Source organism: Cherax quadricarinatus, chromosome 69 (genome assembly GCF_038502225.1).
Source record: "Cherax quadricarinatus isolate ZL_2023a chromosome 69, ASM3850222v1, whole genome shotgun sequence".
NCBI lineage: Eukaryota > Metazoa > Arthropoda > Malacostraca > Decapoda > Parastacidae > Cherax > Cherax quadricarinatus.
Window position 1 is genome coordinate 14,601,135 of NC_091360.1, and position 25,879 is coordinate 14,627,013.

The 25,879-nt window shown below is 38.8% G+C and overlaps 2 protein-coding genes across 7 annotated transcripts in view; both read left to right on the forward strand.

Moving 5' to 3' along the window:
• Window positions 1–25,879, forward strand: part of LOC128701821 (phytanoyl-CoA dioxygenase, peroxisomal) — a 193,197-nt gene that overhangs the window by 66,423 nt on the left and 100,895 nt on the right. For 5 of the 6 annotated variants that reach the window (XM_070099843.1, XM_070099846.1, XM_070099841.1 and 2 more), the window contains one exon: window positions 17,959–18,153. In XM_070099843.1, the coding sequence (XP_069955944.1) occupies window positions 17,968–18,153 (186 nt within the window). In that variant the 5' untranslated portion in view covers window positions 17,959–17,967. Of the gene's footprint in view, window positions 1–14,607; window positions 14,812–17,958; window positions 18,154–25,879 lie in introns of those variants that run through there. The other variant, XM_070099842.1, reaches the window with a different exon arrangement.
• LOC138854784 (uncharacterized) overlaps window positions 1–25,879 on the forward strand; it is a 338,965-nt gene that overhangs the window by 51,964 nt on the left and 261,122 nt on the right. The window lies entirely within an intron of this gene.

Below are 25,879 nucleotides of genomic sequence, written 5' to 3' on the forward strand. Positions count from 1 at the left end.
GCGGGGATGGAGGAATTAGTGGTGGGTGGCACGGCGCCTGGATCACATGTCTCATGCAGATCCTAGTATTGTCTGCAAAGGATGACACTGCTGTGGATTACACCTCTGTTACGTCTAATACGAGGATGAGGAACTGGATGGGGGCGAGTACTGTGCCTTGTGGAACAGAGCTTTTCACTATGGCAGCTTCTGATTTAACTCTGTTTACCACTACAGGTCTGCCATCACAAATCCAGCAATCAGACATCCAGTTCCATCAGTTATTTGACACTAATTTCAGCTAGCATAATTTCAAGTTTCCAGGGTCGCCACACCAACCTGCTGGTACTGTTTGGTGGCACTACTTGCTGCAAAAGTCATTGCAATTTCTTTTTCTCCATTTATTGTTATAACCTGCTTACTTTTAGCCCTAGCCATAGTTTCAACGAATAAAAGAAATGCTTCTCGTTGTGTAAAGCACCTACCTACACAGTATATTGTCCATTAAAGATAAGGTGGCTTTGAAGCCACTGTCGGTTACCATGAGTTCAGCCTCGTGATGCAGAAGAATATGCTTTATTATTATGCTAATATTAGCACTACAGCTTATTTGCCTATCACAATTGATTTAATATGACATAATAAACAATATAAATAACATAAAAACATGTTAAATACTCCAGAATGAATAATATATGGCATAATACCGAGCAATTTGATGGAGGTATGAAGAGGATATGGGATACAAGTACCATTCTCCTATCCCTGTCTTGGGGCTTATATTAGAGAAAACAGAGTATAGCACAGGGCTAACTGTGATATACACTCATACTGCACCATAAAACTCAAAAAAAAAAGCTATTTTCTCTTCACAGAGTATCACACATAGCAGCATATGTGTAGAGAACCTAGGATAACCAAAAAATCAGAGAAAGTGGCGTATTTTTAGTACCTGGCTTGGGCTAGCCATATATGATTTTTTGTAAATATTAAATTTCCAGCCAGGGTAGAAACATTGGGCGTGTTTCTTTACACCTGTTGTCTATGTTCGCCCATCAGTAATGGGTACCTGGGTGTTAGTGGACCGGTGTGGTTCTTATCCTGGGACACTGGCCTAATTGCCTGAAATGTTTAGCATAACAAGGGGCTTTCTATATAGTAGTATGTCACTGATGTCAGCTAGGCCTGTATACCATGTACATGTACTTGTAGTCAATAAAGATATTATTATTATTATTATTATTATTATTATTTTTTCTCTCTCAGTTGTTTGTTGGGCTATCTTATTGAAACTTGGGCAATGTTTTTTTTATTATTATCACACTGGCCGATTCCCACCAAGGCAGGGTGGCCCGAAAAAGAAAAACTTTCACCATCATTCACTCCATCACTGTCTTGCCAGAAGGGTGCTTTACACTACAGTTTTTAAACTGCAACATTAACACCCCTCCTTCAGAGTGCAGGCACTGTACTTCCCATCTCCAGGACTCAAGTCCGGCCTGCCGGTTTCCCTGAACCCCTTCATAAATGTTACTTTGCTCACACTCCAACAGCACGTCAAGTATTAAAAACCATTTGTCTCCATTCACTCCTATCAAACACGCTTACGCATGCCTGCTGGAAGTCCAAGCCCCTCGCACACAAAACCTCCTTTACCCCCTCTCTCCAACCTTTCCTAGGCCGACCCCTACCCCGTCTTCCTTCCACTACAGACTGATACACTCTTGAAGTCATTCTGTTTCGCTCCATTCTCTCTACATGTCCGAACCACCTCAACAACCGTTCCTCAGCCCTCTGGACAACAGTTTTGGTAATCCCGCACCTCCTCCTAACTTCCAAACTACGAATTCTCTGCATTATATTCACACCACACATTGCCCTCAGACATGACATCTCCACTGCCTCCAGCCTTCTCCTCGCTGCAACATTCATCACCCATGCCTCACACCCATATAAGAGAGTTGGTAAAACTATACTCTCATACATTCCCCTCTTTGCCTCCAAGGACAAAGTTCTTTGTCTCCACAGACTCCTAAGTGCACCACTCACTCTTTTCCCCTCATCAATTCTATGATTCACCTCATCTTTCATAGACCCATCCGCTGACACGTCCACTCCCAAATATCTGAATACATTCACCTCCTCCATACTCTCTCCCTCCAATCTGATATTCAATCTTTCATCACCTAATCTTTTTGTTATCCTCATAACCTTACTCTTTCCTGTATTCACCTTTAATTTTCTTCTTTTGCACACCCTACCAAATTCATCCACCAATCTCTGCAACTTCTCTTCAGAATCTCCCAAGAGCACAGTGGGAGATTCTGAAGAGAAGTTGCAGAGATTGGTGGATGAATTTGGTAGGGGGTGCAAAAGAAGAAAATTAAAGGTGAATACAGGAAAGAGTAAGGTTATGAGGATAACAAAAAGATTAGGTGATGAATGATTGAATATCAGATTGGAGGGAGAGAGTATGGAGGAGGTGAATGTATTCAGATATTTGGGAGTGGACGTGTCAGCGGATGGGTCTATGAAAGATGAGGTGAATCATAGAATTGATGAGGGGAAAAGAGTGAGTGGTGCACTTAGGAGTCTGTGGAGACAAAGAACTTTGTCCTTGGAGGCAAAGAGGGGAATGTGTGAGAGTATAGTTTTACCAACGCTCTTATATGGGTGTGAGGCATGGGTGATGAATGTTGCAGCGAGGAGAAGGCTGGAGGCAGTGGAGATGTCATGTCTGAGGGCAATGTGTGGTGTGAATATAATGCAGAGAATTCGTAGTTTGGAAGTTAGGAGGAGGTGCGGGATTACCAAAACTGTTGTCCAGAGGGCTGAGGAACGGTTGTTGAGGTGGTTCGGACATGTAGAGAGAATGGAGCGAAAAAGGCTTCTTAACATACACCAAAAATGAAAGAAATCAGACCACAAAGAATGGAGTTCACTTCTCAGCCATTAGCGGCCCTATAGCGGTATATTTTCATATGGTTTTTATGGTTGTATTCTTGTTTTTTTGGTCTCATTTGATAGAATGGAAGATATATTACAGAAATAGATATGATTTTGATTGCTTTCACGATGAAAAGTACCTTGAATTTGAGCTCAAAGCAGCAGAAATGTTCGAATCTTTAGCGATGTTCAAGAGTAAACAAATGACATCACCGTCTAATACGTGTGAGTCTGCCAGTTCAAATTCCAATACTCGGTCAAAAATAGGTTGACATTATTTATATAATTATTACAATAATGCAGTAGTCTACATAACAGTAAATATATTTTTTGTGTGAATAAAAATTCCAAATTGTAAGCAAGAGTAATATAAGAGGGGCCTGGAGCCATGATTAATGAACAGAGAAAATGTTATTTTAGTGCCAGGAATGTCTGTCTTGTTTATTCTGGACCCTATTTCGAAATTGGCATCTGTTGAAATTTGTGTGAAATGGGCCAAATTGCCAATTTCTTACCACTTTATTGGTAGCTGAAATAGGTGAACGGGCAGTTTCTTGTACTCAATCGACAGAATAGAAGTAAATACGTAAGTTGATTCAGGTATATACAAATACAGTTATATAGATTATCATACATAGCAGCGTATGTATAAAGAACCTAGGATAACCCAAAAAAGTCAAAGTGACTTATTTCCAGTACCTGGCTTGGGCTTGCCATATATGTTTTTTGGTAAATATTTTTTTTCTCAGTTGTTTGTTGAGCTATCTTATTGAAATTTGGGCAATGTATGATGGAAAGATGCTTCTTAACATACACCAAAAATGAAAAAATAATGGACGATAAATAAGGGAGTTCACTTCTCAACCATTAGCAGCCTCTTTGTGGTATATTTTTATATTGTCTTTATGGTTGTATTCTCAATTTTTTGGTCTCATTTGATAGAATGGAAGATATATTACAGAAACAGATATGATTTTGATTGGTTTCATGACGAAAAGTACCTTGAAATTGATCTCAAAGTAGCAGAAATGTTCAATTTTTGCCGATGTTCAGTGAACTTTCTTGTGTAAGTCAAGTTGGTAAATTTTATTAAGTGTATTCTAAATTAACCACTCTGTAATCTGGCAAACTCAATAATCCGGCACACTACAGGTCCAAATGATGCCGGATTTGTGATGGTGAACCTGTACTCTTTGTGTTCAGTTGGTTAGAAAGTTGAAGATCCAGCTCCCCATTTTGCCAGTTATTCCTTTGGCATGTATTTTGTGCACTATTACACCATGACTGCACTTGTCAAAGGCTTTTACAAAGTCTTTGTATATTACATCTGCATTCTGTTTTTCTTCCAGTGCATCCAAGACCATAGTGATCCAGTAGTTGCTAGAGGCAGGAGCGACCTGCTCTGAACCCATGTTGTCCTGGATTGTGCAGATTTTGGGAATCCAAGTGGTTTGCAATGGCTCTTCTTAGCACTCTTTCAAAGATGTTTATGATGTGGGATGTTGGAGCTATTGGTCTATAGTTCTTAACTAATGCTTTGCTGCCATCTTTATGGAGTGGGGCTATATCCGTTGTTTTTAGTGGCTGTGGAATTTTACCCATGTCTAAGCTCCTTCTCCATAGTATACTCCTTCCATGTTTCAGATATACTGGCCCCTTTCAGTAGCTCTGGGATTTTTCATATATGCTTGTAGAGAGAACATCTCTCTCTCTAGTTTATATCTCTTCTTTTTTCTTAGGGTAATGTGCCTTGAGCAGATCTCAAGTGCCACAGAGTTCATTTTTTCTAAGCAAAGGTTCCGGCCCATGTTGTTTAACACTTTGACTGTCGCAAGCCCCTTTTTGAAACTGTCATTCTGTCACAAAATTTTTGGAAAAAAAAAAATTATTTTTTCTTATGAAATGATAGAGAATCTTTTCCTGATAATAATGACACCAAAAGTACGAAATTTGGTCGAAAACTCACAGAATTACGCTCCTGCGAAGTTAGCGATCTCGGCGACATATATGCATCGGCGATTTTGCTGACTTTGAGCCCTGTTTTTGGCCAATTCCGTTGTTCCAGTTGACCAAACTCATAGCTATTTCTTTAGAACTCCATTTTTTCTATCAGTTGAGTACAAGAAATCGCCCATTTACCGATTTGAACTACCCAATAAAGTGGTCAGAAATTGGCAATTTGGCCAATTTCATGCAAATTAAAAAAGATGCCAATTTCAAAATAGGGTCCAGAATAAACAATGTAGACATTCTTGGCACTAAAATAACATATCCTCTGTTCATTAGTCACATCTCTAGGCCCCTCTTATATTACTATTGCTGTCGTGTGGGAGTTCGAAACGTGGATTGGGTAAGAACACTTATGTAGGCTGTTAAGTACGTATAATTATAACGGAAAATATGGGAAGCACAGGCCCGCCCTGCCTCTCTGCTCTCTATCTTAAGACTGACTCACGAATGATGCCTAGGGGTGAGCGGCATTCAAAAACATGCTATAGTCAGTAGCAACAGTGAATAACAAATGATTCACACAGACGGTACGTAGTGAGTCATACTACTGGTAAGTGGTTGCTGGCAACTGGTTACTAGGAACTGGTACTACTGAGAGCTCGGCGACATCATTCTCGAGACTGCTTAAGGCTTCAAAGGAATTGTGAACGGGGATGGTGTACTGATTATCACCTACTGTCACCATGGGACGGTTTGACTGGGGCGTTCGAATTCCCCCGAATTGGAAGAATGAGCCTGGTTCTGGTTAGTCTGAGAACCACGATGTCTGTTTCCTTTCCTGGTTCTGCGGTTGGAATGGCCACGGAAAGATCTAGAGTACTGAAGGTTGTAGAGAGTATTGCACTCAGATGTGTCATGTCCATGTATTCTATGATAAGTACAGTACGGCAGATCTGACTGGTACTCATCATCAGTACGATGCCTCTTAGGGTGACTATCAGGACAGTTAATTGCAATATGGCCATGGAAACCACAGTTGTAACAAGTCCACTGACTATGGTTATTGAATGTACTATGAATACTACGAGGTTTATAATGACTCTGTACATTGGTCCTTGGTGATCACTGCGATGGTTGACTACCACAATTTGCCACCGTGGCACAAACAAGAGGTGGTGCAGACTGAGGCATAGGTGTGAAATTATTTTTGATACAAGGGAAAGTACTTTGGGGGCACAAGGAATGTACATGATTTAGGGCTGTAAGTGGTTCCATTGTCACAGTTGGAGGATTAGCCTCATAAGCACACATGGAAGCAGGTGGCAATAGTGCTTTGATTGCTCCAGAAGCTTCTATTTTAGCAAACGATACTGTGGATGGTTTATCCTTGTCAGGGACAAAAGCTGAGGACTGGACAGCATTGATATATGATGATAAAAGTTTATCTAATCTAACAGCAAATGCACTCAATGATTCATTAGTCATGGGTGTAGCATTCACGAGTTCCCTAAGAATGACATATGGATCAGCTGTTTTTACAGGTACAAGAAAAGAATGAATCAGTTCCTCATATTGTGATCACTTAGTAAGATTCCGGAAGTCTCGCATTTCAAGGAGATTGACAACGTGAACAGCAGCAGGGGACCGATGAAGAGCTTTCGCATGTCTGATGAGACTTTCCTCTGAAGGAGGACCATCAACTAGAGCATTAACACGAGAATGAATGGCAGTAAACCATGCTTCAAGACTATGTACATGGCCATTGAATAAAGGTAACGCATCAAGGAACTATGAAGACTGATGACAGGAGCAGCAGTAGCCTGAGAGGTCTGAGTGTCGCCATTCACTAAAGTATCACTTGACGGTATGTGAGGCATAATGGCAAAGAAGTTGCATAAAAACAAATAAGGCAAAAAATAATGAATAATAAAAATGACACAACAATCTGAATTTGAAATAAAAGAGTTGTAACTAATTCTGCAGAAGTAATAAAAAAAATGTCTAAGATACACTGCAAGAGGAAGGACAACTCAATGTAAAGGACTGCTGGACAAGATAAGGAAACACATTGAAATTTACAAGTAAAAATATTACTGGAGGCTGAATTAAATGCAAAATAAGTTGTCTGTACTCTTACGTCAGTAAAGAAATTTACTAATAAAATTGTAAATCAACGTAAAAAGTGTAACATAAAATCATTAAATTGTATGCAAAGAGAGGTAACTGGGAATTTTAACCCCTTCAGGGTCCAAGGCCAAAATCTGAAGTGGTGCTCCAGTGTCCAAGAAATTTTGAAAAAAAAAAAGTTATTTTTTCTTACAGAATTAAAGAGTATATTTTTGTGAAGGTAATAAGACAAAAAAAAGTTTTTTTCTGATCAGTACTTACCAAGATACAGCGGTGGGAAGTTGACCCAAAATGACCGGGTGGCGGCAACATCAGTGACTTCCGCCGCCAGGCACTATGAACAAAGCTACTTTGCCAGCATTCCCACAATGCCATGTGGGCGTCCAGATTTTTTCTATGGTGTGCACACTGACCACCCAGACCCATTCTCTTAGATGTAGGCCTACCAGCCTTCTCATGCTAAATTTGAGGGCGCTAGAATTTTGGCATAGATCTACGGTTTGGACCCTGAACGTAAAGCCGTAGATCTACGGGATGGACCCTGAAAGGGTTAAATATTTTCTAAGAGTGCATAAACAAAATTAAAAATATAATGCAAAGACAACATCAGGAAAAATAATAAAATGAAAAACAAGACACTCAAACAATAATGAACTAAGAATAACAATGCATAAAAATATCAATAAAAGAAATAATTCACTGCGGAACAAGTGCAATAAAATAAGGTACAGAAATAATCAGTGCAGCAATAAAAGTTGTACAAGAATTGCATACAATACCGACAAGATGAAATTAAGACACATGTGCAACATCTGGGTATCTTTATTGTAGACGTTTCGCCATCCAGTGGCTTTATCAATACAAATTCCAGGACATAACTTGAAGACAGTAGAAATATGTACAGAAGATGAGGTCTCTCCAGGTAAACTCCAGGTTAAGACTCCTGCTGTCCCTCTTCACATATCAATAAAATATTTCTGGTACCTGCCTCGTATGGGCCAGTAGGCCTTCTGCAGTGTTCCTACATTCTTATGTTCTTAATCAGTCCCTCAACCTTGGAGTAGGTGCGAAGAGCACCATAGTCGTGGAGATTCTCCACTGGGGTGAATAGCACTGCATGAACTACAATAATGGCAAATATTTGAGAATACAATGCTGAAAGAACACAAGATAAAAAAAATAAATGAATTACTTCACACGGAGTGAATGACTGGGGTAAAGAACAAAACACTGCACACAAATAAAGAATAAACTTGTACACTACAAAATAATACTACAGGCAGAGAGTAGCAAAAAAAAACACAGATAAAAATATAAAAATGAAACAGGAAAGATGAACGATAACACTGAAAAATAATGTAAAAATAATGAGTGAAAGAAACACTGAGTCTACACTGAAAACACAAGGCTTAGAATACATAAGAAATTCACTGTAAATGTCTCACACACACAAATGTCTTTAAATGCAGGAAAATGTCTCTAAACAGAAAATTATCACTGAAGTCTGGAAGTGGTAGACGGCTGTGACGGGTAATGAGGGGAAGACGTGGTCCTGTGGGCGGGTGATGATTCCTCCTACACTCACGCTGTTGTCATGAAGAAATGCGCTTTCTGAAGACTCACACACTTAGGCTTTTAACGGTGGCGCTCAGGTGAAATACAGGTGAAGTACAGCTCTTGACCCAGTGTGTGAGTGGTAGAAAGGTGAAGACCACCACAGGTGGGTAAGGGTGAGTGGTGAGTGGTGGTGGGGGCAGGAGAACAAGCTGGCCCTGTGCGCTTTCACTGCCACGCACGAGAAAACTCTAGGTGGCTTAACTAAGCCACAATATGCCACAGGGATGGTAAAGACCACTCTTTTTTATTTATTTATTTATTTATTTATTTAAAAATTTGAGCACACATACAGAGGTACAACAAATACAGGTAAGAGCAGTATGCCAAAGCCACTTATACTATGCATAGCATTACGGGCTGGCTTAAAATTAACTTAAGATTAACTAAGCAATGATGAAATCAGTGATAAAACATTAATGTAAACAGGTTACTATAAAGCACAAGTGAGTATTACAAAGACAGGTCATATGGTTGTATGCATTGTTGTACATTCAGTAGAATGGAGTATTCTGTTAGGTAGTGTATTTAAAAAATAATAAAGTTAGATTGGGTTTTAGGTTTAACATTTATGTGATATAATTGTGAGAAACATTTAAGATATACAATTTATAAGGTTCAGTTAGTCAGTATTTATTTGGTTTTGGGTGAGTAAGTGATCTTTGAGAAGAGACTTGAATTTATAAACAGGTAGTGTTTCTTTTATATTTACAGGTAATGAATTCCAGATTTTAGGGCCTTTTATGTGCATTGAGTTTTTACATAGTGTGAGATGGACACGAGGAACATCAAAGAGTGATCTGTGCCTTGTGTTATGGTCATGTGTTCTGTTGAGGTTGGCAAGGAGATGTTTGAGGGGAGGGTTAATATCAGAGTTAAGTGTTCTATGTATGTAATAGGTGCAGTAGTAAGTATGGATGTTTTGTATGATGAGGAGGTTTAGTGTATTGAATATTGGTGGAGTGTGCTGCCTATAGTGAGAATTTGTTATCATTCTAACTGCAGCCTTTTGTTGGGTAATTAGTGGTCTGAGATGGTTACTTGTTGTTGAGCCCCATGCACAAATTCCATAGGTGAGATAGGGGTAAATAAGAGAGTGATATAGGGCCAGGAGGGCTGACTGTGGAGCATAGTACCGTATCTTCGATAGTATGCCTACAGTCTTGGAAATTTTCTTAGAAATTTGTTGTATATGTGTATGAAATTTGAGTCTATTATCAAGGTGGATTCCTAAGAATTTTCCCTCTGTTAGCTTTGTGATAGGTGATCCGTTTATCATTATGTTAAGAGGGACATCTGTAGCTCTGTTACCAAACTGAATGAAGTAGGTTTTGTCAATGTTTAGTGTAAGTTTGTTAGTTCTCATCCAGGTAGATATTTTCTGTAATTCGGTATTTACAGTATTGGCTAGCGTGACTGGGCTCGGGTGGGAGAAGACGTATGTAGTGTCATCTGCAAATAGTGTGGGTTTGAGTAATTGCGAAGCATTTGGTAGGTCATTTATGTATAGGAGAAAGAGAAGAGGGCCAAGGACACTTCCCTGTGGGACACCAACTGTAATTGGTTGTGCAGAGGAGTTTGCCCCATTTGCATACACATATTGGCTTCTGTTGCTGAGGTATGACTTGAGGTAGTTGAGGGAGTGCCCTCTTATACCATAGTGTGACAATTTTACGTGGAGCAAGTCATGGTCAACTGTATCAAAAGCTTTACGTAAGTCAATGAAGATCCCCAGTGGGACTTCTTTTTTCTCTATTGCAGTGTATATATGTTCTAGCATGTGTATAATAGCATCATTAGTATTTTTATTAGGCCTGAATCCAAATTGGCAGGGGTTGAGTATGTTTTGGGAGATAAGGTAGGAGTAGATTCGTTTATGAATTAATTTTTCGAAGATTTTTGAGAGAGGGTGTAAGTTGGATATTGGCCTATAGTTATTCAACTCTGTTTGGTCTCCTCCTTTGTGGATCGGGGTGACCCTTGCTATTTTGAGTACTGTAGGGAAGGTGGAGGATTCAATGGATTTGTTAAAGAGTGTTGCAATGATTGGTGATAGCACTTGTGACACTTTTTTGTATATAAAGGGTGGTAAGGTATTTAAATCTCCTGCCTTGTTTTTTAGTGTGTTGATAATAAGGGAGACTTCGTATGGGTTAGTCGGAGCTAGGAACCGTGTGTTCGGGTAGTTGCCGGTGAGGTAGTCATTTGGTGGGGTATCTGAGCTTGGGATTTTATTGGCAAGGTTTTGTCCTATAGTGGAGAAGAAATCATTGAGTCTGTTTGCTGTTTCTGTTGGTGGGAGTTGGGGTTCATCTGATTTTGCTAATTTTATTTCGCTATTTCGTGATATCTTTTTTGTTCCCAGAATTTCTGATAGGGTTTTCCAGGTCTTTTTTATATCACCTCGTAAGTTGGATAATCTGTTCTCATAATACAATTTTTTTGCCCTTCTTATCAGGCTGGTTAGGATTGACGAGTAACGTTTTGTTTGGTCTCTGGTTATGTGACCCATTCTGTACTGTTTTTCATATTGGTGTTTTGTATTTATGGATTTGAGAATGCTGGGTGTTAGCCAGGGACTGTTCAGTCTCTTAGCTGTCATCTGTTTAGTTTTTTTAGGGCAGTGCTTGTTATAGAGGTATTGGGTCTTTTTTAGAAAATTATTAATACATTCGTCAATATCTGTATAGATTTCTAGCTCAGTGTGCCAGTCAATGTTTGCTACTGCTGTTGTGAAGTTATTAATGGCTGCCTCATTGTGAAGTCTGAAGGTGACTTTAGTAGTGTCTTGGGGTAATTTACCAAGAGTTGTTATGAGGAAAGTCGAGTAGTGGTCTGTGGTATTATCTGTAATTATGCCTGATTTTAACCCTTTCAGGGTCCAAGGCCCAAATCTGGAGTCACGCACCAGTGTCCAAGAATTTTCAAAAAAAATTTTTTTTATTTTTTGTTATGAAATCGTAGAGAATCTTTTTGTGAAGGTAATAAAACAAAAAGTACGAAATTTGGTGGAAAATTGACGAAATTATGCTCTCGCAAATTTTGATGTGTCAGTGATATTTACGAATCGGTGATTTTGCCGACTTTGACTCCCATTTTAGGCCAATTACATTATTCCAATCAACCAAATTCTTAGCTATTTCACTAGTATTACTTCTATTCTATCGATTGAGCACAAGAAATCGCCAAGTCAACTGTTTCAACTACAAAATAAAGTGATCGGAAATTGTTAATTTGGCCAATTTAACACAAAGTTCAAAATATTCCAATTTCAAAATAGGGTCCAGAATGAACAATGTAGGCATTCCTGGCACTAAACTAACATTTCCTCTGTTCATTAGTTATGTTTTGAGGCTTTACAAATAAATTCCATTTTGATTATTTATTCACATAATGAATTTTTATTCACACCAAAAAATAGTAGATTTACTGTTATGCAATACTGTAATAATTGTATAAATATCATCACCATATTTGTGAATGTATATTAGACCCACCAGCTGACGTGTATTAGATGTGTGAGGTCGTTTGTTTACTCTTGAATATCGGCAAAAATTTAACATTTCTGCTACTTTGAGCTCAATTTCAAGCCATTTCCAGTGCTAAAACCAATCAAAATCATCTCTATTTCTGTAATATGTCTTCCATTCTATCAAATGAGACCAAGAAATCGCAAATACAACTATAAAAAACATACGAAAAAACACTGCCAAGTTGCTGTTTTAATCGAAAAATCATGATTTCATTTTTTTTCTCTCATTATACACAGTGTGCTGCAGGATCTGTTTTATGTGGTGCACACATAACACATAGATGTATTCTCTCATATCTAGGCCCAAATGTACCACTCACAGTTTATCAGAGTGAGCTGAGCTCATGGCGTAGATCTACGGTTTGGACCCTGAACGTAAAGCCGTAGATCTACGGGACGGACCCTGAAAGGGTTAAAGGGGATATGGTGTTGGTCCAGATGTGGTCAAGTAGGGAAACACTAGTCTCTGTAACTCTTGTAGGTTTTGTTACTGTTGGTAGCAACATACAGTTACTCATTGTGTTTGTGAATTCAGTAACGTGTGGGTCCTGGTCTTGCAGGAGATTTATATTGAAGTCACCTGAGAGTAGTAAGTGATCTTTGTTCATGCGTGCATCAGTTATCATACTTCCTAGGTTTTGACTAAATTGGCTAATGTTTGACTGTGGAACTCTGTAGATGTTTATCAATGTGAGAGGTTTTTGTAGGTATTTGGATTTGAATTTGGCTATTATATATTCCCCATGTTCATCCCTTGTGCAAGTATTAGTGATACATTCTAGTTGGTCTGAGTAGTATATGGCTGTGCCACCCCCTTGTTGGTCTGGCCTACAGTTGTGTATGGCTGTGTAACCAGGAATGGCATAGACATCTGTACTATCAGGCTTTAGCCAGGTTTCAGTTAGTGTAATGATGGACATATTGGCATGTAAGGAATTTAGTAATGCTATGAGGTCATCGTAATGCTTGCTTAAAGATCTGATATTGTAGTTAAAGATAGTTATGTTGTTGTTGGCACTGAGAAGTGCCTTTGATTGTTCTGCAGTGTAGTAATTACAGTAACTGTTTGATTCATTTAAGTCATTAAATAAGAGATTGGTATCAGGATCAATGCTTGTAATCATAAGATTTGTAGTGAATCTATAGTTAGAATTAAGTATAAAACAAAGTAAATAGTCTTAAGCTAAAAAATAGCACCTGAATTATTTAACAAATGTAAAATAATGAGCTAAGGTAGTTTTTTTTTTTTTTTTTTTTTTTTTTTTAAGCTAAAATAAAGGAGACAATATAAAAGGGACTAATACAAATATAGTGATGATCAAATAATGGAGCATCCAACTGGGAGCACAAAGTGATATAGGAGACAATACTTCAGAGGAACTTGCGTGGATTACTTCTCTCTCTCTCTCAGCTGGGTTAGGAAGCTGGGTTGTCATGCTGGCTTAACCCACGAGAATAGCTGACTGGAAGACGTGTAACGATGCACACAGCATGAAGGAGCAGGTGGATGACAGGAGACAGGCTGGATGATAGACTGAGGCAGGCTGACTGGCACTCTCTCTCCCACAGACTGGCTTGCTGGCTTAACCCTTTGACTGTTTCGGTCGTATATATACGTCTTACGTGCCACTGTTTCTGATGTATTAAGATGCATAAATTCTAGCGGCTTCAAATCAAGCGGGGGAAAGCTGGTAGGCCTACATGAGAGAGAATGGGTCTAAGTGGTGGGTGTTCACCCTGTGAAAAAAATCTGGGACTCAGTGGTGCATTGTGGGAATGCCATCTTGGTAGTCCATTTTCACCATGCCTCACAGTAAGAAGTACCTCACTCCTCGGCGGATTGGAGGTCTTTTGTTCCCAAGTGATAGCTCTAACAGCAATGGAAGTGTTAGTGAAAGTGAATTCCATGGTTTTCAAGCAGGTGTGACCGAAAACAGTGCCCAGGATAACGTAATTAGTGATGAAAACCCAGATGACCCATGACCTTCCACCTCTGGTGCTGGGCCGGCTCGTTCATGTTCACCTGTACCAGGATGAAAGAGGAAACTATTTGCCCATGTACAAGACTCAGATGTGAGCAGTGAAAGTGATAGTGATAGTGATTTCAAAGCTATTGAAATCAGTTCTAGTTGCGACAGTGAGGGTGAATATTCCCCAGTGAAGCGGCAGTATATACGACATAGCATGCGGTCTGGTAGTGTGTCATATGCTGTTCCAAGGGGAAGGAGCAAATCTCGGAGCACATCCTGTGGCCCTACACCCTACACCACGACCTGATAGTGAAGATGACGATATTGTTACGATGGGTATGAATGATGTGAGTGAGGCAGCAGGTGGTGGTGGTGATAGTGATGGTGGCATGAGTCATGTGGCACCAGCAGCTGCTGACTCTGCACAACTACAACCAGCCTCGCCCAACCCCACACTCCCACAACCTGCACAACCACATCCATGTTTCAATATCCAGGACCCACCAGCAGACCGCATCTGGGACTGGCAGGAAGGTGACGAGTTGGTTCCCAGTCCACATGACTTTCATGAAACACAAAGTGGAATACAGCCATCGTGTACACTTGGGAACAATGCTACTGAACTGGAATGCTTTCAGTTATTCTTCGATGAACCCCTGATGGACATTATTGTCAGGGAAACCAACACATACTGTGAGTACACCACGGCAGCAAATACAATTCTCTCACCAAGATCACGGCTACACCAGTGGAAGGGCACAACTGTGGCAGAGATGTGCCTGCTTTTTGCCACAATAATGCTTATGCCACATGTGTATAAGCACACTGTCACCACATACTGGTCAACAGAATGCCTGATTTCAACCCCAGGTTTTAGTGGCATTATAGGTGTGAATCGTTTTTTGTTAAACCTAAAACCCAATCTAACTTTATTATTTTTTAAATACACTACCTAACAGGATACTCCATTCTACTGAATGTACAACAATGCATGCAACCATATGACCTTTCTTTGTAATACTCACTTGTGCTTTATAGTAATCTGTTTACATTAATGTTTTATCACTGATTTCATCATTGCTTAGTTAATCTTAAGTTAATTTTAAGCCAGCCCGTAATGCTATGCATAGTATAAGTGGCTTTGGCATGCTGCTCTTATCTGTATTTTTTTGTACCTCTGTATGTGTGCTCAAATTGTTAATAAATAAATAAATAAATAAATACTGTTATGTATGTTCACTTTTCAGGCAAAACAAGGCCTGACAGAAGCGACAGGTTATATAAGATCAGAAATGTGTTTATGTACCTGAAACAAAAGTGTTGCATGTATTTTTATCCCTTCAGGAAGCTTGCTATTGACGAGTCTTTGATTTTATTCAAAGGAAGACTCTCATTCAAGCAATACATACCAAGCAAGAGGAAACGCTTTGGTATAAAGTTATTTGTACTGTGCGATTGCAAAAGTTGTCTTGTTTTGGATATCATTGTGTACACCGGCAGCAATACATTGAGAGATACCAGGAAGTTATTGGGTATCTCTGGTGATGTGGTTCGAACAATGATGGTACCATATCTTGGTAAGGGTCATATATTACAGTAGACTCTCGCATAACACTATTAATCCGTTCCTGAGAGCTCAATGTTAGGCGAAATTATCATTAGGCGAATTAATTTTCCCCTTAAGAAATAATAGAAATAAAAATTTTTTAATCCATGCAAGACACCCAAAAGTATGAAATTTTTTTTTTTTTTACCACATGAAATATTAATTTTAATACACACAAACTGAAGAAGACATGCACAGTTACATGACACTTACCTTTATTGAAGATCTGGTGATGAATGATGGGATGGGAGGAGGGGAGAGTGTTGATGGTCTTAGTGTTTAGAAGGGGAATCCCCTTCCATTAGGACATGAGGTGTCAAGTCCTTTTCCGGGGTTACTTCCCTTCTTCTTTTAATGCCACTAGGACCAGCTTCAGAGCCACTGGACTTCTGTCGCACAACATATCTGTCCATGGAGGTCTGTACCTCTCGTTCCTTTATGACTTTCCTGAGCGGCATTCAAAAACATGCTATAGTCAGCAGCAACAGTGAATAACAATTGATTCACACAGATGGTTCGTAGTGAGTCATACTACTGGTAACTGGTTACTGGCAACTGGTTACTAGGAACTGGTTACTAGGAACTGGTTACTAGGAACTGGTTACTAGGAACTGGTACTACTGAGATTGCTTTCTATTTTGATTTTTTATTCATACAAAAAATACAAAATTTACTGTTGTGCAGACTAATGCATTATTGTAAAAAAAGTATAAATAATATCAGTGCACTAGTGAAAGAATATTAGACTTCCCAGTATTGGACGTGTGGTGTGATTTGCTTACTCCTGAACATTGGTAAAAATCGAACATTTCTGCTACTTTGAGCTCAATTTCAAGGTCATTTTCATCGTGAAACTAATCAAAATCATCTCTGTTTCTGTAATGTGTTTTCCATTTTATCATGCGAGACCATGAAATGAGAATACAATGATAAATACTAAACGAAAATAGACCACAAAGTCGATGTTTTAATAAAAAAAAAACTTTTTTTTTTCTCATTATGCACTGCATGCTGCAGGATTTTTTTTTATACACTGCACACTGACCACACAGACCCATTCTCTCACATGCGAGCCTACCAGCTCTCTCCTGCTTGATTTGAAGCCGCTAGAATTTACGCGTATTAATACGTCAGAAACAGTGACGCGTAAGACGTATATATATGACCAAAACAGTCAAAGGGCTGAGATATCTTCCCAACTTGCTTCATTTAGTATATGGTTCATCTGATTCCATTGTATGCCTCTGTTATTGAAGTTAAAGTTGGTGAAAACATCATCATAACTGATTTCATTTTGCTGATCAGGAGCCCTGCACATACATGTCTGTACATACTTCTGTAATGTTGTGATCTGAGTATAATGTCTTTGATACTGCTATATTTCATATCAGATCATCATTATTAGTGAAGATAAGGTCAAGTGCATTTTCCAGTCTTGCCGGTTCCACTATTTCCTGGCTTTTGGTGAAGTTTGTTGTAGAGATCTAATAGCTTGTGTGTGTGTGTGAATTTTCGTCTGAGCTGCCTCCGGAGTTTATCTCTGCTACAACATTATTTGCCACATTTCTCCATTTTAGGTGTCTTCAATTGAAATCACCCAGCAACAAGATATTTGGGGCTGGGTTTAGGAGATTTTCCAGATAGTAGTCAATTTTCAAAAGCTTTTCCTTGAATTGTTGGGGAGTTGTATGTATACAATCACAATGACAAGGTTTTGGTTTTCAGTCTTTACTGCCAAAACTTCAACTACATCATTTGTGGTATTTAGTAATTCCGAGCAATTGAGTGACTCTGTGACATACTTGCCAACCCTCCCTCCCCTTCCCTTGTTGCCTGTTCCTTCTGTTGCATCTGAATAAATTGTACCCTGGGATCCATATTTTGTTGTCAAAGTGATCCTTTGTGAGTCTCTGTGAAAACCGTAAGCATTGCATTTGACTCTGTGAGCAGTCCACTGATGAAATGCATTTTGTTGTTTGTTGATGGCTTTAGACCCTATCCAGCTAACCACTGTCACTGAGTCGCTTCATAAATGTTACCACTATTATTGTTATTGTTTTTGCGTTATATTAACTTCATGATGCAGCAGTACAGTACTATATAGAAGATGCTTTAAGAATTATATGCAGTAATGTATAGGTAATCTGATGTAAATCCTGCTTTCTTTTATAATATTAAAAGTTACATTTGCTTACATTTAATATATGAAAGTAATGATTTTGCTTTCTCCACAGCTAACAATCATGAAGTTTTTAACACCTAAGCAGAAGACATTTTATGATGACAATGGGTATGTGGTGCTGGATTTGTTAACGGCAGAGGAAAAGGATGAGCTATGTGAAGAATATGACCAACTTTTTGAGGCCAAAAAGCAGTTTGATTTGGAAGCCACCTGGCAAGGGGACTGGAGTGACCAGAAAGAAAAGAAAGTAAGTACAGTGGACCCCCGGTTAACAATATTTTTTCACTCCAGAAGTATGTTCAGGTGCCAGTACTGACCGAATTTGTTCCCATAAGAAATATTGTGAAGTAGATTAGTCCATTTCAGACCCCCAAACATACATGTACAAACGCACATACATAAATACACTTACATAATTGGTCATATTCGGAGGTAATCGTTATGCGGGGGTCCACTGTATAATACGTAATTTATTTTGAGTTGAACCCCAATATTTGCACTCTAATTCATGTAAGTTTTGACTATTCTATTTTTTCTTGAAGGGCCTCTCATGGATAACCTCGATTATTCAATTTTTGCTGTAGTTCCCATTGTTTTTCTTAGTACACAGCCCTAAATTGAAAACTAAATACAATATAAGATTTTGCTCTTAGGAGTCTGTGGAAACAAAGAACTTTGTCCTTGGAGGCAAAGAGGGGAATGTATGAGAGTATAGTTTTACCAACGCTCTTATATGGGTGTGAAGCATGGGTGATGAATGTTGCAGCGAGGAGAAGGCTGGAGGCAGTGGAGATGTCATGTCTGAGGGCAATGTGTGGTGTGAATATAATGCAGAGAATTCGTAGTTTGGAAGTTAGGAGGAGGTGCGGGATTACCAAAACTGTTGTCCAGAGGGCTGAGGAAGGGTTGTTGAGGTGGTTCGGACATGTAGAGAGAATGGAGCGAAACAGAATGACTTCAAGAGTGTATCAGTCTGTAGTGGAAGGAAGACGGGGTAGGGGTCGGCCTAGGAAAGGTTGGAGAGAGGGGGTAAAGGAGGTTTTGTGTGCGAGGGGCTTGGACTTCCAGCAGGTATGCATGAGCGTGTTTGATAGGAGTGAATGGAGACAAATGGTTTTTAATACTTGACGTGCTGTTGGAGTGTGAGCAAAGTAACATTTATGAAGGGGTTCAGGGAAACCGGCAGGCCGGACTTGAGTCCTGGAGATGGGAAGTACAGTGCCTGCACTCTGAAGGAGGGGTGTTAATGTTGCAGTTTAAAAACTGTAGTGTAAAGCACCCTTCTGGCAAGACAGTGATGGAGTGAATGATGGTGAAAGTTTTTCTTTTTCGGGCCACCCTGCCTTGGTGGGAATCGGCCAGTGTGATAATAAAATAAAAAAAAAAAAAGAATATCTAGAGAAATATTTATGGAACTATGTATTCTTAACCCTTTGACTGTTTCGGTCGTATATATACGTCTTACGAGCCAGTGTTTTTGACGTATTTATACTTCAAAATTCTAGTAGTTTCAAATCAAGCGGGAGAAAGCTGTTAGGCCCACATGTGAGAGAATGGGTCTGTGTGGTCAATGTGCACAGTATAAAAAAAAAAATCCTCCAGCACATAGTGCATAATGAGAAAAAACTCTGACTGTGTTTTTGGATTAAAACACCGACTTTGAGGTGTATTTTCGTATAGTATTTATAGTATTCTCATTTTCTTGGTCTCATTTGATAGAATGGAAAACATATTACAGAAATAGAGATGATTTTGATTGATTTCATAATGAAAAGGACCTTGAAATTGAGCTCAAAGTAACAGAAATGTTCGATTTTTGCCAATGTTTAAGAGTAAACAAATGACATCACTGTCCAATAAGTGTCCAACTAGCCATTCTAATATGCAGTCACAAATGGATTGACATTATTTATACAATTATTACAATAATGCAGTAGTCTGCATAACAGTAAATCTTCTATTTTTTTGTGTGAAAAAAAGTATGCCACCAACCCTGGCTCTCAAGCCATACAAGTACGGCACCAACCCTGAAAGGGTTAATGTAGTAGGGGACAAAAAAAAAAAAAAATAATAAAAAAAATGCTGAAAATTCACTTCATGTGCAGGGATATGTTATGGTATCACAAGAAATGTTGTAGTGACCAAAATTTATTGTAGAAACATCATACGATGATGAGACTTACACCAAAATATTGCGGCAGGTCTTGGAACATATCACCTGCACATACAGGGTGGACTACTGTATTGAAAAGTAAATTAATTAATACCAGTTTATCCTATCAATAAATGTACAATACTGTACTGTACAGAATGTGCATTGCTATCACACCATCATGAAGTCAAAATATTGTAAGTCAAACCATCGTAAAGTGAGGAGCATCTGTAAGCACAATAATTTATCACAGGAAGTTATTGGTTGATGTGGCAAAACTGGTGACCACTGCAGTTTATCTAGACCACTTAGGCAGCCATAATAACTAGCATACCTCCATCTCTAGAGGGCACTTACAAGGAAAAGGTCAGCAGAAAAGCTGAAGAATCATGTAGTTCCTAATACCCTGTACCAGGCTCTGGTGCTAAATACCTATCAGTTACTAGGAACTGTTTGGAGAATCATTTTGGAGGATATGGAGAGCAAATTATAGAAGAAATCATTGATATTGCAGTAGGGTAAATGCATATCTGTCTCTCACAAGATTCAAAATGTGTCTCCAGCTTAATCTTTGTAAAAACTCAGTATACATGAAAGGTCTTTAAATCTGGAACTTTTACCTGACAACTACCAAGCCTTTCTGTCAGTCAGCAGTTTCAAAACTACTGTAAAACACACCTCCTTTCCCTAATATATCCTAGCAACAATTAAATATGTTAAGTGTGTTAAAAATGTGTTAAATATGCTACAAATATGTTAAAACTATATACAGTGGACCCTCAGCTAACGATATTAATCCATTCCTGAAAGCTCATCGTATGCTGAAATTATCGTTAGCTGAATTAATTTTCCCCATAAGAAATAATGGAAATCAAATTAATCCGTGCAAGACACCCCAAAGTATGGAAAAAACAAATTTTTTACCACATGAAATATTAATTTTAATACACACAAACTGACACTTACCTTTATTGAAGATCTGGTGATGATTGATGGGATGGGAGGTGGGGAGAGTGTGGAAATTGTTAATGTTTAGAAGGGGAATCCTCTTCCATTAGGACTTGTGGTAGCAAGTCCTTTTCCGGGGTTACTTCCCTTCTTCTTTTAATGCCACTAGGACCAGCTTGAGAGTCACTGGACCTCTGTCGCACAACATATCTGTCCATAGAGGCCTGTACCTCCCGTTCTTTTATGATTTGTCTGAAGTGGTTCACAACATTGTCATTATAATAGTCACCAGGACAGCTTGCAATAGCTGTGTGAGGGTGATTTTCATCCATAAAGGTTTGCACTTCAAGCCACTTTGCACACATTTCCTTAATCTCTTTCTTCATATCCATAGTAATTCTCACCCTTTTTCCTGCAGGGTTGGCACTAGAAGCTTTTTTGGGGCCCATGGTGACTTATTTTGCAGGTACAATCGCTAAAAACGCTGTGATAATATGAAATGTTCCGATTGTATGAGTGGATGCGACCGCACTGGCTGGCTTGTAAACACTGGCACCCACGGAACAACTGAGGCGCGCTCAGGCCACACATGGACGCGTCTTGAACGAATTGCGAGAGGTGAGTTTTTTAGCGTTGGCTGATGCAAAATTTTTGCTTTAAAATGTATCATATGCTGGATTTAACATAAGGTGATGCCATCGTTAGCTGAAGTTCCACTGTATTCTTATTATCATTACTTGTAATCATAATTCAGTTTTAAAGAAATAGTTGTCTTCTCGTTCTGTTTGTAATGCCTAAATTTATCGTTTATATACCTTTACTGGCCTTATATATAAGCAAATAATGATAATTATTGCCATTTTAGCCTTAACCCTTTGGTAGGCAAAAACAAAAATTGCGAATTTTGAAATGTTTTTTCCCTATGAGTGGATAGTGTGTCTCAATATAAAATAAATGAGCCCATACAAAGGAATATGTGAAAGTTTGTTTTCAATCAATTGCCAATATGAGAAGACCGACAAAAGTAGGTCTTGCCTATCTAAATGTTGCAAAGTTGCAATTGTTAATAAAATACCAAATAACTATTTTTTAATTTTATTATACAAAAAGACAATATCAAAGACATAAATTAAACTTGTTTTCAAACATTTTGTAAGTATTAAAAAAATACAAAAATGAATCAATTAGCAACATAGGCACATTGCAAAGGGATATAACTTTCAATTCCCACATTCTTGAGTTTCCTGAGAAAGAATAATCATTCTAGATCACTAATTTGTACAATTTCTATCCTTCTTGATGTATATATTTACTTTGCATATGGCAAAGGAAAATGAGGATGTGACATGATGTTTGTGTTTGCTGCACAATTTGCATCTAAGTAGCTTGCCTGGCACTGGCATGTGAGAATTTTGGCTTTTTGGATGGTCTATCTTCCTCCTCATCATCACTTGACACCTCTGCATCCTGTGGCAAGTACTCATCACTACTGTCAAGCAATTCCAGGTGATCTGGCTCTGGATCTGAGTCACTTTCCTCCAAAATGCAGAGATATTTGGACTTGTCTTTGGAGGACTCACCATAAAACAATTTTTGATTGATCTGGAAGGACAATAAAAACGTTCTGTACACACCCAGACTACTACAGAATTGATATATGCATTAAAATTTTTTTTATAAATATTTATTTACTGAAAATTAAAATTGGGCCCAAATAGGCAAGAACGATATTTATCGGTCCTTTTTTGTTGCACTTTTTCCTTTGCATGGTGCACTCACATTATGCTTCACACAGACTTCATATATATATCAAAATATGCCTAAACTATTCATTCACACACTAGAAACACAAATGAGTACTTACCGACATTGTAGAGGGTAAAATCCAAGGGTATATGAGTGTCACTCGATGAAAAAAACGTATCTCGGCGACGCCAAGCTAGAAGTGTTTACATTTTGGTCTCTCAACCAATGGGAAGCGAGCAGAAGCCATCACCACTTGGCTGGAGAGACTCAGGGAAGGCTTGTGATTGGTCAGAAATAGAGAATGGGAACCCAGATGCTCAGTGGGTGTAGGAGGAATGCACTGAATATCATGCTTTCAAGAACGACAAGTGTCATTCCTGCCTACTAAAGGGTTAAGTTAGGCTTAAGCTTGCCCAAAATGCTGAAACATTTGTACACATTGAAGAGTAAAGTCTATTTGTTTAATTTAGTTGGCATATGATTTTACAGTACAGGTCCTCCATCACAAATCCGGCATCATTGGGACCTGTAGTGTGCCAGATTACTGAGTTTGCCGGATTACAGAGTGGTTAGGTTAGAATACACTTAAAAAATTAACCAACTCGACTTACACAAAGTTCATTGAACATCGGCAAAAATCAAACATTTCTGCTACTTTGAGCTCAATTTCAAGGTACTTTTCATCATGAAAGCAATCAAAATCATGTCTATTTCTGCAATATATCTTCCATTCTATCAAAGAGACCAAAAAAACGAGAATACATACCACCATAAAAACCATAAGAAAATATACCACAAAGAGGCGGCTAATGGCTGAGAAGTGAACTCCCTTATTTATCGTCCGTCTTTTTTATTTTTGGTGTACGTTAAGAAGCATCTTTCCATCATACGTTGCCCAAGTTTCAATGAGATAGCCCAACAAACAACTGAGAAAAAAACAATATTTACCAAAATTCATGGCAAGCCCAAGCCAGGTACTGGAAATAAGTCACTTTGTCTGACTTTTTTGTGTTATCCCAGGTTCTCTATACATACCCTATGTATGATAATCTAGGTAACTGTATTTGTGTATAGTACCTGAATAAACTTACTTCTAGTCTGTCGACTGAGCACAAGAAACTGCCCATTCACCTATTTCAACTACCCAATAAAGTGATCAGAAATTGGCAGTTTGGCCTATTTCACAGATGCCAATTTCAAAATAGGGTCCAGAACAGACAATGCAGACATTCCTGGCACTAAAATAACATTTTCTCTGTTCATTAGTCATAGCTCCAGGTCCCTCTTACATTACTCTTGCTTACTATTTGGAATTTTTATTCACACAAAATGATAGAAGATTTACTGCTATGCAGACTACTACATTATTGTAATATTATTTTTATTATCACACTGGCCGATTCCCACCAAGGCAGGGTGGCCCGAAAAAGAAAAACTTTCACCATCATTCACTCCATCACTGTCTTGCCAGAAGGGTGCTTCACACTACAGTTTTTAAACTGCAACATTAACACCCCTCCTTCAGAGTGCAGGCACTGTACTTCCCATCTCCAGGACTCAAGTCCGGCCTGCCGGTTTCCCTGAATCCCTTCATAAATGTTACTTTGCTCACACTCCAACAGCACGTCAAGTATTAAAAACCATTTGTCTCCATTCACTCCTATCAAACACGCTCACGCATGCCTGCTGGAAGTCCAAGCCCCTCGCACACAAAACCTCCTTTACCCCCTCCCTCCATCCTTTCCTAGGCCGACCCCTACCCCGCCTTCCTTCCACTACAGACTGATACACTCTTGAAGTCATTCTGTTTCGCTCCATTCTCTCTACATGTCCGAACCACCTCAACAACCCTTCCTCAGCCCTGTGGACAACAGTTTTGGTAATCCCGCACCTCCTCCTAACTTCCAAACTACGAATTCTCTGCATTATATTCACACCACACATTGCCCTCAGACATGACATCTCCACTGCCTCCAGCCTTCTCCTCGCTGCAACATTCATCACCCACGCTTCACACCCATATAAGAGCGTTGGTAAAACTATACTCTCATACATTCCCCTCTTTGCCTCCAAGGACAAAGTTCTTTGTTCTATTGTAATAATTGTATAAATAATGTCAACCCATTCTTGACTGCGTATTGGAATTTGGACTGGCAGGCGGACAGGTATTGGACATTTGTTTACTCGAGCATCGCTAAGGAATAGAACTTTTCTGCTACTGTGAGCGCAATTTCAAGGTACTTTTCATCATGAAAGCAATCAAAAATCATATCTATTTCTGTAATATATCTTCCATTCTATCAAATGAGACCAAAAAAAACGAGAATATAACCATAAAAACCATACAAACATATACCGCTAAGCGGCCACTAGTGGCTGAGAAGTGAACTCTGCTATTTATGGTCTGATATCTTTCATTTTTGGTGTACATTAAGAAGTATCTTTCCATCATACATTGCCCAAGTTTCAGTAAGATAACCCAACAAACAAATGAGAAAATAATAATAATAGTAATATAATAATAATAATAATAATAATAATTTACTACACATACATATACATGGGATACAGACATAGCTGACATCAGTGACATACTACTATAAAGAAAGCCGCTTGTTATGCAGAGTATTTCAAGCAAATTATGTTAGTGTCCCAGGATAACACCCACACCAGTCGACTAACACCCAGGTACCCATTTACTGATGGGTGAATACATAGTGACAACAGGTGTAAAGAAACATGCCCAATGTTTCTACCCTGGCTGGGAATCGAATATTTACCAAAATTCATATATGGCTAATCCAAGCCAGGTACTAGAAATAAGCCAAGTTGTCTGACTTTTTTGGGTTATCCTAGGTTCTCCACACATATGCTGCTATGTGTGGTAATCTATATAGAGAAAATAGCTTTTTTGTTTCAGGTTTATGGTGCAGTATGAGTGTATATCACAGTTAGCTCTGTGCTACACTCTGTTTTCTCTAATATAAGCCCCCAAGACAGGGATAGGAGAATGGTACCTGTATCTCGTATCCTCTTCATACCTCCGTCGAACTACTCGGTATTATGCCAAATATTATTCATTCTGGAGTATTTAAAATGTTTTATGTTATTTATATTGTTTATTATG